This window comes from Condylostylus longicornis, unplaced genomic scaffold (genome assembly GCF_029603195.1).
Source record: "Condylostylus longicornis isolate FDR11 unplaced genomic scaffold, ASM2960319v2 ptg000009l, whole genome shotgun sequence".
NCBI classification, from domain to species: Eukaryota; Metazoa; Arthropoda; class Insecta; order Diptera; family Dolichopodidae; genus Condylostylus; species Condylostylus longicornis.
The window spans coordinates 3,341,450-3,361,552 of record NW_026577978.1 but is presented as its reverse complement, the minus strand read 5'-3'; the positions used below and the strand labels follow the sequence as shown (position 1 = coordinate 3,361,552).

At 23.3% G+C, this 20,103-nt stretch overlaps 4 protein-coding genes across 7 annotated transcripts; 2 read left to right on the top strand and 2 right to left on the bottom strand.

The window, feature by feature from the left end:
* Nucleotides 1-220: 220 nt before the first annotated feature.
* LOC129618567 (ubiquitin carboxyl-terminal hydrolase 3-like) lies at nucleotides 221-11,119 on the top strand. Of its 4 annotated transcripts, none has more exons than XM_055533386.1 (6): nucleotides 221-299; nucleotides 1,281-1,708; nucleotides 7,082-7,226; nucleotides 7,324-8,632; nucleotides 8,748-9,034; nucleotides 9,216-11,119. In XM_055533386.1, exons 2-6 carry the CDS (start codon nucleotides 1,414-1,416, stop codon nucleotides 9,544-9,546), a joined length of 2,367 nt encoding a protein of 788 aa, XP_055389361.1. In that variant the 5' UTR covers nucleotides 221-299; nucleotides 1,281-1,413; the 3' UTR covers nucleotides 9,547-11,119. The 4 variants fall into 4 exon arrangements, with proteins under 4 accessions (XP_055389361.1, XP_055389364.1, XP_055389363.1 ...); XM_055533389.1 differs by having other exon boundaries at nucleotides 269-299; nucleotides 1,310-1,708; XM_055533388.1 differs by lacking the exon at nucleotides 221-299 and adding an exon at nucleotides 652-778 and having other exon boundaries at nucleotides 1,310-1,708.
* Nucleotides 11,120-14,487: 3,368 nt separating this feature from the next.
* Nucleotides 14,488-15,985, bottom strand: LOC129618613 (UPF0585 protein CG18661). The gene is made up of 2 exons (XM_055533462.1): nucleotides 15,608-15,985; nucleotides 14,488-15,404 (listed from the first exon to the last, which is right to left on the bottom strand). Exons 1-2 carry the CDS (start codon nucleotides 15,610-15,612, stop codon nucleotides 14,789-14,791), a joined length of 621 nt encoding a protein of 206 aa, XP_055389437.1. The 5' UTR covers nucleotides 15,613-15,985; the 3' UTR covers nucleotides 14,488-14,788.
* A 244-nt stretch (nucleotides 15,986-16,229) lies between these two features.
* LOC129618528 (trypsin-1-like) lies at nucleotides 16,230-17,219 on the bottom strand. Its single transcript, XM_055533324.1, has one exon. The coding sequence runs from the start codon at nucleotides 17,168-17,170 to the stop codon at nucleotides 16,400-16,402; it is 771 nt and encodes a 256-aa protein (XP_055389299.1). The 5' UTR covers nucleotides 17,171-17,219; the 3' UTR covers nucleotides 16,230-16,399.
* Nucleotides 17,220-19,026: 1,807 nt separating this feature from the next.
* On the top strand, nucleotides 19,027-19,883 carry LOC129618555 (trypsin-1-like). The gene has a single exon (XM_055533364.1). The coding sequence runs from the start codon at nucleotides 19,027-19,029 to the stop codon at nucleotides 19,780-19,782; it is 756 nt and encodes a 251-aa protein (XP_055389339.1). The 3' UTR covers nucleotides 19,783-19,883.
* Nucleotides 19,884-20,103: the final 220 nt, after the last annotated feature.

Sequence of the window (20,103 nt, the reverse complement as noted above, 5' to 3'; positions counted from 1 at the left end):
AAAAATATTTTGGTACAGTCTAAAAGTTAAAAATGAAGTTTTTTTCGATTTCGAAAATTTGTTTTTTTTTTAATGCCTTCTTTCTTTTATAAGTCTATTGTAACCACTAGGTTATTTAAAAAAATAAATATTCTACTTGAAAAATCGATTAAATCGATTTTTATTTTTTATATGAGATGTCACTGCACTCAGCCGTCAACTAACTTTGTTTTCTTATTTTTGTACATACATATAGAGGTATCAGTATTAATAAAATAAAAAATCTCCAAACTCCACCACTACTAAAAATTATTTGAATGGTAAGTTTTCTTGAATTTTCTTTTTTTTTTTGATAAAAGTAGATTTTTAAATTAAATTTATGTATGCTAAAAAGATAAAATTATAAAAATTTGAAAACATACATAAAATCATTACATTTGGCTTATAAATTAGAGTTATAATCCAAGTTTAATTAAAAAAAATGCTAAAACTTTTTTTTTGATATTTTAATGTCCAATGAGTCAAACTTCAAAAAAATAAAAAAATATGTAGTAGATTTTTGAAGAGTATATTGACTGTGGCAACTACACAACTACATTTTAACAATTTTTCATACAGATTACATTTTTCTCGCTTTAAGATTAAGGAAAAAATAAATTTTTTCATTAAATTTTCCGCTTTTGTATAAAAAATAATTAAAATTGAAAACTATAAGTTCTTAAATGTTGTTTATATCAATAAAAAGGAGTTGTGTTTAATTTAAATATTTTTTAATTAATATTTAATAATAAAAAGAAATGTAAGTTTTTGAAGCAAAAAAAAAAAAAAAGAGCAACTTTTGAGTAGAGGAGATTTATTGTGTATCCATTATAAACACACAGCTAAAGCTGGTATTGACAATCTCCATTAAATTAAATAATTTTACAATCTTCAAAGTGATGGAATAAAAAGAAAATTCTTAATTAATACGAAATTTAAAGTATTTGTCAAAATACTAGGGTTATTGTTTTAATATAACTCTACAATTGCATTTTTAGTTGGATTATAATTAATTTTTGCCAATAAAAGAAATTATATACATCTATGTATAACATATATAATGCGTAAAATACATACATACGTCATATGTATGTGCTTAAAAAATTAACTACATACATATACATACATCAAAACCAATATTTTTTGAAAGGCAATCTCATGCAAGCTATTCTTCGATTAAAATTTTTTTTTTTAAATTAATCAAATAAAAATTTTTATTAATCAATTTTTTTTTATTTAATTATATTACAAATAAAATATAGAAAAATAATTAGTAAAAATTTTATCAAAGGAAAAAACATTAAAACAACAAAACAACAATAAAATTAATAGGAAGAGAGTTGATAAAAAAGGCAAAGGCAAATATTAAAACAAACAAAAAAAATAAATAAAAACATGGAATGCCCTCATTTGATCGGTGATTGCAAAATAAATCGCACATTTGTAAAAACAAAAAAATGTCAGCTGATTGATAAATGCAATAATACAACAACAGCAACAGCAACAATAAATAATAACAACAATAATATAAAAGAGGAAGCAGTGGCGAATTCACCAACTCCAACAACAATAATAATTGATGGTCAACAAAATGAATTAGTTCAAACTACAAATTTAACAAATAATATGGGTTCGACTACAATTATAAGCAATGGTCAAACTTTACAAAAATTTTGGAAATGTGCTGTGGGTAAGTTTTTATTGTTATATATTTTTGAGTGTTTCTTTAAATTATTTTTAGGTACCTTACCTACCTATATATGTACAATTGTATGTATCTACATTAACATTTAAAAATGAACAAGAAAGGAAAGTTTTAAGTACTCATAAGTTCTTAATTCTCTATTGAATTCATTTGATTTGTAACTTACTTTAAAACGTAGGGCAGTACTTAACTAGTTCGACATTAAATGAACTAGATGAGTGTTGATTTTTAACTATATCCAATTGTTTCAATTTTCTTGGTTATTTTTAGAAATATTTTACTGTATTTGTTTTTAGTATTAACAGGTTTTTGTTCCTTGATTCAGAGGCCTATTAACAATATTTAAGGCAGCTTTTAGATATCAAATATTGTTCATTAACTTTATTTCATGTAAAATGAATGATGAATTAGTGTTTTATTTTGATTTTCCGTCCAAAAAGAAATTCAAGCTCGTATATAATATATTACATCCAATTTTGGTAAAATTAGAGAAAATGCATGAACAAACATTCTGACTAACTTTATAATGATCTGAATAAAAATTTAAGTAACAATTGAAATCATTCTTATTAAGGTTTTTAATTAATAAATTCATAACGTAGATAAGATTAACATTATGAGTGGGTAATTCATGTAAATAAATTTATTCGATCAGCTGGATTCGCAATCTCTTTTTTTTTTTAAATTTCATGAAAAATTTCTAGAAATAGGTACTTAATTAAATCAGATGTTACGAAGGTTATAGATGGCTCAGATAGGCATTTCGTATAAGTTGATATCGGATCTAAACCTTTCCTTAAAATTAATTCAAATTAAATTCATTGTAGAGCAAAAAATCTATAGCAACAAATTTGATTGCCTATATGTGTTATACGAGTATTTGCGGTCAATTAAAATATTTTTCATTTCAAATTGCTATTATTTAAAAAAAAATTTAAAATTAAAATTGATTTGATTTATCAATATCCTCTTCAATATTATTGAATATTTGTATGTGTGTAAATATATGGTACTTAAATGTCTATATATAAGAATTTATAGTAGGCTACCTCTTCTTTTTAAAATCACAATTTCCAGAATAATTTGTATTGGGTGAGTTAAAGCGAGATACGTGGATGTCCACGTTTTTTTTCTTCTTGTTTTATGTTCTTTCCTTTTGGATATGTTTTTGTGCCGTGCTTTTTTTTCCTTTTTTTTGTAAATATTAGATTATTCATACTTTTTACTTCAATTTATTACTACGTATCTAACAATTTAAAAAATTATATATGTACCTACATACTTAAATGTATGTATAAGTATGTAAATGTTCGCCAGTATCTACAGGCATAAAAAAGTTAATATAGATTGTAGGTACGTGGTTCAAATTAATATTTTATAGGTGGGTTTTAAATTTTTCCTCTTTTCTTATGTAATTTAATGTTGATAAAGAATAAACTAGAATATATATGTATGTAGGAAAAAAAAATGTTTCTTTGAATTTGATTTTTCATTTTTATTTTGGATTCTTTTTATTAAAAGATTTGCTATTTTTGTAATGTGTATTTTCAAAGTTCACGTCGGTCAGAATGTTTTCTCTTTTTAGTTAAGCTTTTTATACATTTATGGCTAATAATAAAGGCCTATACACGCTCACATAGTTCGCGCACTACATCAAAAATCCATTAGATGAAGTCAATAGGCATATATAAGAATTAAATAGAATAAAATATACATATAAAAAAAAACAAATTTATATGTGTACGAGTATGAAAAGATATTTTTAATGTGCGTACAATTGTGAAAATGATAGAATAAATTGATTAGGCCTACAGCTACAGCCTATTTAAAAATTTTTTATTTTTGTATTCCGTACACACATATAACAATATAATTGTAGGGTTAAAATTGTTCTTTCTGTTTCCTTTTATGACGGTATGTATATAGGGTATGATAGAAAACAAAAAAACAAAATCAGTATTAGCTTATTAGTATTTTTGAAGTTCATTAACACTGATATTCTTTAGAGCTTTTGTAGGTATATGTTCCTAACCTTTATGAAAATTAAATAAAATTTTTACATCACAAGAGTCTAGTTAGAAAATTTAACAAATTTCATAATGTAGAAACACATTTTGTTTCAAATTAAAATCTATTGCGCATTTATTTTTAATTATTTAACTTTTGGGATTGCAGCGTCCATGTAAATTTAACATATCCTGACACACACCAACCATTGCTGTTTCATAAAGAATTGCATTCTCAAATTCATATTTTGATTTTTATTAAATAAAATATATATGTACCTATGTGCTTTGCAATCGCGTTGTAAAAATAGTATCCTAAAGTCAGCAGAATTGTTATACATATTTCAAAACCGACGATAACGTAAACATAGAAGGAAATATTGCAACGATGCTTGTTTTTTTCTTTTTTAAATTTTTACTATGCTTGTTCGCTGAAAAAAAAAAGATTGTAAAACTCTGAAATAGCTTACTAGTTTTTTTTATTATAGCATTTTAATTAATAGTCACAGGTTTGTTTGTAAACTATATAAATGTTCTTTTGTACATAATGCTTGTTAGTGTTTGTACACAATCTACATTCGTATGCATACGGAATTGTTCTTATATTTAGAAATGCAAAGGCAAAAAATAAAATTTATTTAATGATTGAAGTTGAAAATTAGTCATAAATTGGATATTTTATCATTTGAAAGAAATTATCAAAGAAATTTATTACAGTGCGGTAATTCGTAAACATGTATATAGCTTTATTGCGATAAAATTGAAATAAAAATTTTAATAATTTTCTATTTCAATCAAATGGTTTTTTTTATTGAAATTCAAAAAATAAAAGCTGTATGTACCTACAATGCACATGCATACGCCACCAAATATATATTATGTAGTATGTATTTGTTTACCCTGATATAATAATTAAAGAAAAAAACATAAGAAATCTTTCATTTTCATCTGATTATGAGTGACATTTAAATCTAGTACTTTTATTTAACATATGATTCTTACTGCGCTTGCGTTAGGGTTGCCTTTTTTTATGCGGTAGGGCTGCAATGTAAATCGGTTATTTCAATCGAATACAATATAATCGATTGCAAAATTTTTTGATACAATTCGAGAATTGAAATTAATTTTCAAATTAATTTGACAGTTTCAGGACATATGGAAAACTTGAGAACATTGTCAAAAATAGAAATGGAGAGAAAATAAATTTCATTTTGGAAAATACTGTATAGTCGGAAAGTAATCCATGCAGCAGTTGTAATACTTGAAAGTTTGGTGTCCAAGAATGTCAAAAATACGCATCGTATGTTAAAAATCAAAAATACGCATCATATTAAGCTGTGCATCAATTTTTTTTGTGATTTTATATTTATTCAAAGTATTTTAAATGACAGCTGAGAAGTCAACTCAATAGCTAATAAAGTTAATTATTTCTTTATGGACGGTATTAACATTTTTAAATGTTCCGTTATATTAAAATCTTCAAAACTTAATTGAAATTAAAAAAAAAATTTTTTGATAGATTTTTAATAATACTTTTACACAAAACCTTTTCAAAATCATATGATTTAGAAAGTGTACAAAAACGCCAAAATAATATTGCATCAGCAAGGTAAACACATTTTTTTTGCATCGACCCTGCATTGATTCACATTTTTCATTAAATAGATATTGAAACAATTTTTCGCATATTTTTCAAAATGAAACATAATATTAAACATAAGATTTTATTTAAATTTTAAATTTAATAAAAAAGTGACCATTCTCCATTGAACTAACAAAATGATGTACATGTATAATTCGATTTCATTTCAACAATTTTAATTAATTTTATAGTTTAAAAAATATCATTTTATTAAAATTAATTTATTGAACATTTAAATATTACATTTTAAATGAATGAATGTATTTCGATACAAGAAAATTAACAATAATTATATTAATATTAATGTGTATTAATAATAATAATGACATAAAATAAAATATTTTAAATAAGTGTATTTTGATCAATATAATTTTGATAATTATCAGTTAAACTATTCATTATTCGATTTGAATGTTGATAATTATTGTTCCAATATTCTGGTCTATTATTATAATGGTCTGAAGACACTGGTTCATAAAAATAATATTTAACTTTATTTTGATGGAAATAATTATTTGGTATTGGATGCCAATTATTGTATTTTCCAATTGATAATGATGATAATGGTCTATATTGATTTCCATAAATAGAAAAGATTTCTGGTTTTGTATCTGTTGGTAAACTGAATTCATTTTCTATTGGTTGTTGGAAAAAGTTTTGGTTATATCCATTAGGATTACGAAGAGGATAAAATATAGGATAAATATTTATATTGGAATTATTTTTTAGATTAGATTGAATATCGAAAATAATTTTAATTATTGAGCTTTTTATTTTGTTATTAAAATTTTGATTATAATTGTTCATCAAATTATTGATTGCGACGGGTTCTTTTGTTATATTGTTGTTTTTCATTTCGGTTTCAGTCACAATGTCTGGAATTACTTCATTATTACTATCAGAAGATGTTTCTGTGGAAGATTCTAATGTAGTATTTTCTATTTCGGTCATGTCTTCTTCTGTTGTTTGCCTTTTTTGACGATGTTCCGGGAACATTAAGCTAGCATCTACCCCATGTTCTTTGTACTCTGAATTGCTTTCAATCAAATTACATGTTATCAAAATATCTAAAAATTAATTTTCATTAAATTTAGGATTATGGTTTTAATTTAATATTCAAACCTATTAGTACTAGTTTTACTATTATTTTGAACATAATTTTCTTTTAATGGCTTGAGTAGACAGGTATATTTATTTAAGTTAAGTCTGTATTATTCTGATATTAAATTCGAAATGAAAATACAAAATTCGAAAACTTATAATAAATACTAAAAATTAAAAAAAAAAAAATTGAAAAATTGATTAAAACAAAGAAGGGCTTAAACATAAGTAACTGATAAGATTCATTTGAAAATTACTGTGTACGACAGTTTTTACTTTCACTTAATTTTATCCGAAAATAAAATATGAGGGTATGCATGCATACGTTAATATTAAGCTGTAACAACTTTATCTCTATTTGTACGCTATATATGTGTATTTTGCCCACTGCTTTAATATGAAACGAAAATAATTATAAAAATAATATTTTTAAAAATTTAGTTTACAACATTCCTTCCTTAGATATTAATCTAACGTATTTCTAATATTATTTTAAGTTCGTGTAATTATTCTAATATAATGTTAGGATTTTATTAAAAAAAAAGAAAAATATAATATAGCAACCTATCCAACTGCATTAAAATTAATAATTTTTTTTTAATTTTTCAGATGATTGTGATTCAAAAAATAATTGGATGTGCTTAAATTGTGGTATAACGCTATGTAGTCGATACGATAAGGGTCATGCCCTTAGTCACTATGAAACAACGAATCATAAAGTTTGCCTGAGCATTGTAGACTTTTCTGTATATTGGTAAGTCAATAAAATTCTTAATGAAGAATTTATAAATATTCTCAAAAAAATTTTTTTTTCTATTTTTTCACGTTATTGTACAACTGTATCAATTCAGTTATAAATGTGACAATTTTATTATAAATTCCACATCTCAATTAGAAGAAATTCGACAATATTTAGCAAATGAAGATGACACAAAATCTGAAACATCATCAAATACTGAAGAATCAACAACGATGTCAAGCTCATCTATAAAATCATTATCGAATAATTCAAACGCTAGTATATCATCAAATGATTCCGGTTGGGATGTACAATTACAAATTGATACAAGTTATTGGTTAAGGCCACGTAAACGTGCAAATTCAAATGATAGTACAACTGAAGGTAAAAAAGGTCGAAAAATTCAACGAAAAGGGACTGCAACAAAAGATAATGAATCTAATAATTCAAATAATAATAGCACTATTAATAACAATAGTAATAGTAATGTATCATCGTCTTCTACATCTTCACCACAACAGCAAAATAAAAATTTCCGACGTTTTGTTGGTTTACGAAATTTGGGTAAAACATGTTTTATGAATTCTGTACTGCAATCTCTTAGTAATATACAAGAATTTAGTTGTTATATTTGCTCATTACCATGCTTAGAAAAAGAAGGTACCAATAATAATAATAGCAGTAATAATGTGACAAAATATAAGCAACGTGTCTACCATTCGCGTAGCATGAAAGAAAATTATGAGGATGATTCAATGATATTAAAAGATTTAAGAAAATTATTAATTGATTTAGGAAAAGGTAGCAATGGTAAACCAGTAACACCTGAATATTTATTACGTTGGAATTTTCCGCAATTTTATATTGATCAACAAAATGATGCACATGAATTTTTACGTTGTATGTTAGATCGTTTACATACTGAATTACAACATTTACCTAATAATATTGAATCAAATAATACAATACAAAATACAAAAATAAATTCAACAAAAGATAATAATGGTTGTGCAAATACTAATAATAACAATAATAATACTAACAACAGTAATAATAATAATAGTAATAATAATAACAATAGTAATAATAGTAATAATAATAATAATTCTAGTGGTAGTAGCAATAATAACGTAAATTATAATAATAACAGTGGCATATATAATTATAGAGGCAGTAAAAGTTCAATTGTAACAAATGTTTTTGGTGGTTTATTACAAAATGAAGTGCGTTGTTTAATATGCGGCATGGAAAGTAGAAAATATGATCCATTCTTAGATTTATCATTAGATATACCAGAAAAATTTTGTAAAGATTGCTCCACATCAGCTACATCATCAAATAATTCCGATAGTAATAGTAAAAATTCAAATGAAACAAAACCAATATGTAATTTAAAAGATTGTATATCAAGTTTTATGGAGGTAATTAATTAAATAACATTTTTGCTTAAATATATTATGTGAATTAACATTATTTATGTGAAATAAATAACTCACTATTATGTGATTTGTAAATTTTTTAATGTTTTTTTTTTAGGTTGAAGAATTAAATGTAGGAGAATTGTATTATTGTACTTCATGTAAATGTAAACAAAAATCAACAAAAAGATTTTGGATTAGACGTTTACCTAATGTTTTATGTCTTCATATTAAACGATTTCGTTATAATATACAAACGAGATTTCATAAAATTGATTTAAAAATATCATTCCCATTAAAAGCATTAGATATGTCACAATATGTGTTAAATAATGGTACAGAGACAAGAAGAAGTAGCCAAGCAAACAATATTTACGATTTAGGTGCTGTGATTGTTCATCATGGGTAAACAAGATTGTTTCATATATTGTATACATAAATTGTTTTTTAAATATAATATTCATCTTCTTGACTAAAAAAATAAAATAATCTATTTTTTACTTTTATTAAAATAATGATTTTTTTTATGCTAAAAATTTTTATTTATTTTAAAATTATATATATAAATTTTTGCTCTTATTTTTAGAAAAATGGCAAATGTTGGTCATTATACCGCATATGCAATTAATAATGGTACATGGTTACATTTTAATGATCATACAGTTAAAGAGGTATTATCATCTGAAGTTGCTGAATGTAAACCATATATGTTATTCTATATTAGAAGGGATCCTAGTAATATAAATGATAGTAACAATAGTAATAATTCAACATCAACATCACCATCAATACCACAAACTTCATCATCATCATCATTATCTGGCGATTTACCAGATAAACCTTTAATATCAACAGTTGGGACAGCAGCTGTTGTTGTTACAAATAGTAATAGTAATACTAATAATAATAGTTTATGAGATTTAAATAGATTTTCAGACTGATTTTAATTTTTTTTTAATTTTTAATATTTTACAAAAGAAATACCCTATTTAAAATACAAAAAAAAAACAAAAAAAATAAATTTGTATAAAATGTAATTTTATCCCTGTGTGTTTTTGTATTCTTACATTTTTCTTTTTTTTTTATTAAAATTTATAATAGAACTTTTGTACACAATTGTATCTAATATAAAGTTTCCGATTTTTAAGATAAAATACATATTTTATAAAATTACATACTACAAGATGTTCTTATACATCTTCAACCTTTGAAATATAAAAAGGAAAAAACAAGAAAAGGGTTTATAATTGAATTTTTACACATTGTGTTATAAAATTGAAACTGATTATGTTTAAATAAACTTCTATTGAAAGCATTTAATCAATTTTATCTCCAGGTTATGCCAAAAAACAAAAATGATTCAAAACTAATTGAATGTTTTGAATATAAAATACATAGAAATGTAATATTTATAAAAAAAAAGGAAAAAAAAATGAGTGTATTATATGTGTGTCAAGTAAAGACAAAAAATCATTTCATTTCAAATTTCAAAAAGCAGTAAAACAAATTTTAATAATTCATAAAATTCACCCCATCAAATAACATGAATTCACTGAATTACGAATTTAACTATTTTATTACTGCATTTTGATGTAGAAAAGCATTTGAATCAGGAACTCTTTGAAAATTGAATATGTATTTAAAATTAAAACAAAAAACAATTTGAAACAAGTTAATTCGAAATTAAATGTAAAAATAATACCAGTAAGTTTTTCCGTTTCCAACATAACAGCGTTATAACATAAATGTACAATTTTCTTTATGGCTGATTGATTATCTAGCTCTTTTTCAAAATATTTTCAATGTTTTAAAAGTTAACTACAGTGCAGAATAAAAAAGAAAAACAATTGAAAATTTTATTTTTATGACTTGTAATCTTAACTATAATTACTATTCTATATAATTCTATATAACTTCTCAAGTTCATTTTGACTTTATGTAAATTTTGCAATAAAAAAAACACAATATATGTATGTATATTGGAAATAAAGTTTTAATTTAAAGAAATTAAAATTAATTTGTAAAATTGAAAAGATTTAAATTACGTGAATATATTATACCCAAATATGTTGTGTATCATACACAGAATACACATATGTACACATCGTATGATGTTATACAATGTTATATAAAAATGTAATGCACACGATATCATACATATGGTATGAAAATTGCATCCATATATACCATATTATATAAAAAGGAATGTAACATATTTGCGTAATCAAGTAACATATACATATACATATATAAAGATATATAGTATATATATATGTATACTAATTTGTGTAATGATTTATAATTTAATATGAATGTATAATTAAAGTGGAATTCTGTATGTGTGAGAAAATATTATATTAAATAGAAAGTATTAATAAATTTAAATAAAACCATAAACAACAATATAATATAAAATACATTATCATTTATAAAAGCAAAAAAATACTATATTTTAAGAACATTGTAAGAAATTTCCAAGGTAAACTCAAAGAAGCAAATAAAATTAGACAAAAAATAATAAAAAAAAGAACTACATTACGATTATATAATATAAAGCGTATTAAGAGAGTTTAATTATAGTATTAATTTTACTTTAATTTATTTATTATTTTTATTACTATTATTTTAATATAATGTATAATGTAATAAATTAACCATTTTGAAAGTGATCTAAGTCAATTTCAATTTACAATGAAATATTGCTCCGTTTGGTCTTAATGTATAACAAACATAACTTCTTTCTTATTAATCACTTTCAGTTTATATCGCTTTAAACTTAGAAATAACGATAATTCACTGTCTTGAATTTAAATGAATAAGAAATCATTATTTAATTATTATTATAATAGAGAATTAATTAATGAAACGATTTTTATCTTAAACCATAAAATAAAAAATGAATATGATGAGAATTTATGTGAAAAGATTTTTTCTTATAATTACTAACTGAAATTATATAGTACTGTGATTATGAATTGTTCTAATTTTTTTTTTTTTGCTAAGAAAATGCTAAATTTTTTTGTTTTATTTATTTTTGTGATAAGAATAAAATAATGATATGGTTTTTGTTTATTGAATTTAAACATTAATAGAATAACTAACCAAACAATAATAGAATAAAACAACAATAAAAAATAAAACAATAATAGAATAATTAATCATTAATAGAATAAATAACATATGGCGTCATGAAGATACATTGCTATTTTTTTAAAAAGGAAAAATTTTACTAATGTTTTAATTAAACATGGCATAATAAAAGATATAGTTAATCATTTTCTTCCTTTTGTATTTAGTAATTTTTTATTGAGATATTGAAATTTCAAAGTATATGTCAATGACGAATTGTAATTATTTAAGAAAATAATAGCTGCTAAAATCATTATTTAAGTTTATAAAATCAAAATGGCATAGTGTCCTACCGATGTACTTTATATATATTAGTTATATTAATCTTAACACCCACCTTATTATTTTAAAATATATAATGTCTTAGATTATTATTTAATATAAATGCTAATATTGATCAGAGGTTTATATTGGGTTAATTCAGGTTTATTAATATTTTAGCATATTATAGGTTTATTTTATGTTTATTTAAATTTTTTAAGAAAATATGACTAGTAATTTTAATTTCAGAGCTTTAAATAAATATTTTCCACTAAAGTAAAATTTTCGTACAAAATGTCTCAAAAAAATGTATAGAATCAAATGTCGAGTCTAATTTGATTTAAAAGAAATAAATTAATATTTATTTTGATTTTTGTTTTAGCAAGATACTAGAATCATAAAAACGATATTAGACACTGGCCTATTTATTTCTGAAAAAATAATTAAATAAATTTTTTTCAAAAACTTCAAATTATGACTTTTTGTATGAGTTTATATCTAGTAGGGGTCCGATTAAATGAATAAAAGCAAAAAAACAATATAACTTTTTTTTTTATAACAGCTTTAAGAATTTTTATATTTTTCTCCTTTAGGTTCCGGTTTCTTTAATCTCCGTTTCTAATTTAAAAGTACCAGTTGTTTATAAAAGAATTAAACTCTCTTTTAAGTAGTTCTTAAAAGGTACTATAATATATAATAGCTAAAATATCTACAAAAATTTCTAACAAATACAAAATAAGTAATTAAAAAAGATGAGCAAATTTATGTAATATTTGAATATTATTATATAAATGTTAAATATTATGATGAAATTTAAAAAAAAAACAAGCACGCCATAGTGAAATTATTAATTAAGACAAAATAAAAAAAAAGAAATATAAATTAAAAACATGTTTCCTGTTTCAATCTACAAAATAAAGTTTTGTTTAACATAATTAATTTGTCGTATAAAATTCAACTATACAAATTATGAAAAATTTGATGAATTTCGTTTTTTCCCAGAAGTGAAAATATTAATTATATTTTTATTAAAATAAAATATTTTTATTTATCTGTTTTATTATGAATCTGCTTTTTTTAAAAGTATTCCAATATTATAACCATTAAATTATTCAATATTAAATATATTCACAGCAAAAATTATAATTAAATTGTAGATTGAAAGCAAACAAAAAAATTTAATATGTATAATGTTTAAAAACAATATTTGGTATATGTACGTAAAATGTAACAAAAAAAAAAACAATTAAATAAAAAAACTTTTATTCTACAATATTTTAAATTTAAAATAAAAATTCAAAAATATATATTAAATATTAAAAACAATAAAAAAAAAAATAAACACATATATTAAATCATGATAATCAGATTGTACCGGAAAATCCCTGTTTAAAGTTGTTCGAAAAAAATTATTGAAAATATCCAAAAACTTTATTGGCAATTTACACATGTAAATATTGAAATTTTCCCATAAAATAAAAAAAAAATAACAAAATTTTTAACATTATCCATATATTTGTCTTAAAATTAAATATACATATATGAGAACAAGAAATTATTTAATTAATACTTGTTATGGAATTTCGTGCGAATTAAAATTAAAAATTTAAAAATTTTCTATAGGAACTTTTGTGTATATTTTCAATTTTTTTTAATGAAAACCAATAAGTTACATTTTCTAAATCTAATTTAAAATTAAAATTGAATTTGTTACGTAAATGATAAGTTAACAAGTAAAATTATTATCTAATTCAATTTGATTCGTTTTTAATTCAATAGATTTTCCATGATAAATATGTGTTATAAAAGAATTTAAATAACGTTTTCTTATTTCACGTTTTGGCTAAAAAAAAATAACTTTATAAAATTATAAAAACTTAAAAAAAACAAATGAAATTTCAAGAAAATATAAAAATTAAAATATTGTTGCAATGATATACGATTCAATATAAAAAGAAAAAATAGAATACAAAATTAATAAAAAAAATAAATTCAATAAATTTAAAATTAACAAAAAAAAAACAAGTTTTATTTAATTTAAATGTGCATGAACAGTTTAAATTTCAGATGGCAAAAAAGGCATAGCAAGGTGGTGTTCTGATGACCTTATGTAATATGGGTTAGGAAAAACTTCTTTTAGCGTGTTTAATCAGTAGATGAGTTCAACTCTTTAATTTTAATTTTTGACAACTGCCTTTGGTTTGTAAAAATGGTGAACATCCCTATTCGAAATGTGAAGAAAGTTAAAGAGTTCAACAAGAGTTCTTCAGTTCAAAAAGAATAAAATTCAAAGCATGGATTTTTGAAATTTTTAATAATAAACAATGTTCTACTCTCAGTAGAATTAGTTTTATATTTCCTAAAGTTTCAGGAATATAATGGTATATAATTTAAAAGCAAAGCAATAAAATTTTCTTATTCAAATTTTATTTTTCATTTATAGAAATACAATAAATTAAATAATACAAAATTTTAAAGATTACTTTATGTCCATTGTGTGTTTTAAAATATTAAGTCGTAAATTTATATAAAAAATATAATGAAAAGGATATTAGTTGTAACTAAATTTATAGGTAACAGTAAGTTGTTGAAGACTATTGAAAAACAAAAATAAAAATTAATAAATTTTGGCTTCTATAACTTATAAACAAAAATCAAAAGTTGAAACAAATATCTTGTAAGTAATATAAAAATTATGTAGCCCGAAAATGTCAAATAATGTCCTTAATCGTATAGAAAAATCCTCACATCTGAATAATTTAAGCATCTTTAAATTTTTTGCCAAATTAAAGTTTTATTATTTGCTGGCATATCTGTACTATCCTTAAATACAATACCATATTTATTTCCTAATTCTTTTAAATCACGTATATCGCGTACACCCCATTCTGGATCACGACTCTTTAATGATAAATTAAAATTAACATTACTTTCTGGTGTTAAAATACCATTAACAGCATATGGTCCATAAGTTATTAGTAAACCATTTTTTTTTAATAAATGTGATGCATTTTTAAATAAACCTTCGGTGCAACGCCATGGTGTTATATGTATCATATTAATGTTAAGCATATAGTCAAAACTTTCTTCATCAAATTTATTTTCCCATGTTTTATAATCTCTTGAAATATCTATGAAAATTGGTTTAAGAACATTTTGATTTTTACAGTCTTTTGCATATGCTGTAATACTTTCAAAATCTGTTGTATCGTATTCAGATGGCTGAAATGTTATATTTGGAAATTCATTTGAAAAATAAGCTGAATGTTGACCTGTACCAGATGATATTTCTAATAGACGTAATGGTTTCTCTTTACTCAAAACATTTTTTAAAACATTTAAAATTGGTTGACAATTTCTGCTTGCTGAAGGATTATCCAATTTCCTATTGTAATTAGTATTTTGAGAAATATTTTTAATTATTTTAGGTATTTGTAAATTATTTAAAAATTTTTGATGTATTATAGGATAGATATTTTTTGAAAAATTTGATGACAATAATCTGTCTTTTTAAAAAAGAATATTTTTAAATTAAAAATTTTATTAAAATATAAAAAGCAATAAATTATAAATCTTAGTAGAATTTACCTCATATTGTAATTTTAGTTTTACTTTTTCAGTATTTAAAATGCTAAGTTCCAACAAAATTCTCAGTGTTTACTATTTCATTTTTCAATGCGAAATGTTAACTTTTGACAAGTAATAGGCGAATTTATGAATGAAGTAAAGAATGTCATTTTTATTGTACTTATTGTGATTTGTGCTATTTTTCATAGGTATGTTCACACTTTGTTAAAATTAGTTTTTTTCACACTTTTTTAATAATAGTGGGTAAGGCAAACAATATTCAACATTTGCTGCAACATATTGTTTGTTCGTTCTTCCATTGAATGTGATTATTAAATCATCAAAAAAAAAATAAATGATTCCTAAAATAAAAAAAGTTTTACGTCAAGAAATTTCCTTTTATATGACAGAATTAATATCCGCATTCACAATAGTAATGTATTATTCACTAACAATTTCAATTTGAAATATTAATAATTATTTAAAATTTAATGACAAAAAGTACAAAGCCCGTTACCCTTGAAAACATAAATTATATAAATTGAATGGTGTAAATTAAGCAGAAAATATAAAAAAATTTCTCATTTTACTAAGAAAAGTGATAAAATCGAATAAGGCTATAATATTTGATATAATATGTAATTTTTAATTTTGAGGTAAGTCGGTAGTTAGCTCATACTTAATCACAATTTTTCACAATCACATAAATAGCAATTAAAAAAATTTTCATAACATATTCTTTAATATATATTTTTTAAACATATTTTATGTAGAAACCACAACAGGAATAGATTTATAAATAAAAATTATTATTTAAACACCAGAAACTTGTCGAATCCAATCTCTTACTGCAGGAACACGTGCATAAACTCCAGGATAACCCGCCACCGCACAACCGTAACCCCATGAAACAACTCCAATCAATGTATTATTAAGTACTAATGGACCACCAGAATCACCTTGACAAGAATCTTTTCCACCTTCTTTAAGTCCAGCACAAATCATTCTTGGTGTTACACCACCATATGCTTTATAAGCTTTATTACATTGATCTTGATTAACAATTGGTAATTGAACAGCTCTTAAATTACTATTTGATTCCTGTGGATTTTGCGTATTACCCCAGCCGGATGCCCTAACAATAGTGCCATCGGGAACTTTTTCATTTTGTTTTGGTAATTTTGCAATACCAATTGTTAAATTTTGGTTACTATAATTTGATAATCTTAAAACTGAAAAATCCCAATCAATTGTTGAATAACTAAAATTTGGATGTTGATGAATATTTTCTACTTGTACAAGTATACCACCACTTGCATGTTTTGATGATCCAATACGAACACTAAGTGATGATGGAGAACTACCATCTGTACAATGAGCAGCAGTTAATACAAGATTTTTAGCAATTAATGATCCACCACAAATATGTCTATTATAATATTGCAATGAAATTTGATATGGAATTTCCGAAATATTTACTTGAACACCACCAACAATACGACCATCAAGGAATGGTTTAGGTAAATCATAACCTCGAATTATTGTTATAAATCCAACTATTAAAAAAATAGTGTAGCGCAACATTTTTTTCTTTTAATTTAAAATAAAGAACAACTAAAGAACAGAACTATAAAATTTGGAATTATTGCTACTTGCTAAATGCTTGATCTATTTATATATGAAATATTTTATCGAACGAGTATAGATAACTATTTAACAGACATTTCAAGTACTTGCACTCGATAGCTAAGTGCATACAAAATAGTTTCTAATTATTATAAAAATTGATATAGTGTTGATATTTGCATTTATAAGTAAAGAGATTATAAATTAGATCTGTATTAAATAATTTTAAAATTTTTAATTGAATTAATAGTGTGCAGTAACTGGAATTAACTGCAATTTAATAAAAATTGTAGGTTTAATTCCAGTTAGCCTGTGACTGTAATATTTGCCATACTGAAGTAAATAAAATGTTTAATATTATTACTAGAACTTATTGAAAAGGTAAATTTTTATATTTTCACTTTTATATTCCGTCATAGAGTAAAGCAGGTAATGCAGCGAGTTATAAATTTTTAGCCTTTTATTGGTTTTCCTTCAATTGCATAAAACTTCAAATTTCAAGCAGAAATTTGCTCCAATTAAATTCAAAGAGATTTGCCAATTATGCTTAATTTATTTGTGTTTATACTTAGAAATATAAGTTGCATATTAATGACTCCTTCATATTTCTTCTTGATATTTATGTTGGTTTAATTGTAGTAAATGAAATTAATATTTAAAATCATTTAGTTTAAAATTATCAGAGTTCTCGAACTTAATACGACCATATATAAGAAATATAATCATAATTTAAGTGGCGCACTTGTAACTAATTAATCCATTAAGAATTTTATTGTCCTATATATGGGCATTTAAATTTTATTATTTCATAGATTTTATACAAATATCTTATCTTTTTTACAGAAATTTTTTTATTATTGGAAATTCCATAATATATTATCCTACTGTAATCGTTTTTTTCTTTGTTTAGCATAGTTTAGCAACCTTTGATAGAATTAGGGATTTCAACTTCTAAGATAATTGTGTTTACGAATTTTGAATGCCACAATTAATAAATGTATTAGAAAGTGTTAAACATAAGCACAGTAACTTTTAAATATCATCTCCTAATTATATAACTATAATTATCTTATTATTTAATAGACCGTGTGTCTAAATGCAAATTTACTCGCGAGTAAGATTGACTTTTCAGCAATACCATTTCAATTAGGAAATGAAGCAGATTACAGATTATATTTCATTTAGATTTTGTTGGAGTAAAATTCTAAAGTTGCTTGTCCTGCTTTAATTTTTTTTAATACTTTCAAAATAAACTTCCAAAGAAAAATACATGCCATAATTATAAGCAGCATCAATTAAATATTAAGTTTTTACTTAAAAAATTTCAAAATTACTTGGAAATTCTACTTATCAATTCAATATAGGCATTTCAAGTAGAGTTTAAGACTTTAAGAGTCCTGTATAAATCAAAGAAAAATAAACAGTTTTATGGCAATGAGTTAACATTTTGGTAATCAGTAGAAATTTATTAATAATCTTCTTCTATTCCAAGCTTTTCTAAACAATAGAAAAATTTTTAAATTGGATTAAAAAGGTAGCCTAATTATATGCAATTTTATTTTAGTTTATTTAATTAGAAGTGCTTTAAAATTTGTGAATAAAAATTTTAATACGAGTACTGAAAATCTAAATTTTATCAAGAAGAATTAAAAAAAATTAAACTTTTTAATAACCAATAAATTTTCTAAATAATCAATACTTCAATTTTAATCTAATTGCAAAAATGATAAAAAAATGAATTTATTTAAAATTTAGAGGAATTTTGTATAAAAAGTGGGTTATAATTTGAAAAAAAATTAATTAGTAACAGTAATATGTACCGATTAACTATTGGATTTGTTTTGTTATGTGGCGTTTTAGCTACTGTTTTAGCTGGCCGTCATATAAGACCATTATTAGATGGTCGTATTGTGGGTGGTGAAGTAATTGATATTGAAGAAGCACCATATCAAATTTCTTTAAGAACATCATGGGGTCATAATTGTGGTGGTATATTGATTGCCGAACATTGGGTTTTAACAGCAGCTCATTGCGTATCACCAGGCTCATCTTATTCTGTTTATATGGGATCATCAAATAATCTTAAAAATGGTTTAGAAGTTAAAGTTCTTAAAGTACATCAACATCCAAAATATGGCAGCTTAGATTGGGATTATGCATTATTACATTTAGAAGATTATAATTCTGATGGATTTTCAATTGGATATGCTGAATTACCAGAACAAAATGAACCAGTACCAGATGGTACATTATTACGTGTTAGCGGATGGGGTAATACACAAATACCATCAGATGATCGTGCTTTATTACGTGCTGCTCATGTTGCAAAAGTTAATGAAAATGAATGTAATGATGCATATGGTGATATTACTGATCGTATGATTTGTGCTGGTTTCAAAGAAGGTGGCAAGGATTCATGTCAAGGTGATTCTGGTGGTCCATTAGTATGGGGAAATAAAGCTGTTGGTGTTGTGTCATGGGGTTATGGCTGTGCTGTACCAAATTATCCAGGTGTTTACGCTAGAGTTTCATATGTTAGAGATTGGATTTCTGAAGTTTCTGGAGTATAAATAAAAAAAAAAATGAAATAAGAAAAATAATTTTTATTGCTTCAACATTTTTATTTTGTAAAAATCCTTGATGCATGAGTTAACATTAAACAGTTTTTTAATCCTAAAAAAATTTTAAAGCTTTTATTATATTGAGTTTTTTTATTTAACAAAAATTAAAAAAAAAATCCTGATTTCTAGAAATAATCGTATCAATTTCCCCAGGAGGCATTGATAATTGTGCGAATTTTTGCCTTAAAATTTCATAATCGAAACTTGAGATGTTTATTTATAAATTATTTGAATGGTTTTCATAAAGCAAAATGAAAAAAAATCATATTA

What these genes read in the sequence shown, in the direction of transcription:
- LOC129618567 (XM_055533386.1), top strand. Translation starts at nt 1,414, where the DNA reads ATGGAATGCCCTCATTTGATCGGTGATTGCAAAATAAATCGCACATTT. An exon ending in ATTTTGGAAATGTGCTGTGG is followed by an intron (nt 1,709 to 7,081) that starts GTAAGTTTTTAT and finishes TTAATTTTTCAG; the next exon opens with ATGATTGTGATTCAAAAAAT. An exon ending in GCTGTGATTGTTCATCATGG is followed by an intron (nt 9,035 to 9,215) that starts GTAAACAAGATT and finishes TCTTATTTTTAG; the next exon opens with AAAAATGGCAAATGTTGGTC.
- LOC129618555 (XM_055533364.1), top strand. Translation starts at nt 19,027, where the DNA reads ATGTACCGATTAACTATTGGATTTGTTTTGTTATGTGGCGTTTTAGCT.
- LOC129618528 (XM_055533324.1), bottom strand. Translation starts at nt 17,170, where the DNA reads ATGTTGCGCTACACTATTTTTTTAATAGTTGGATTTATAACAATAATT.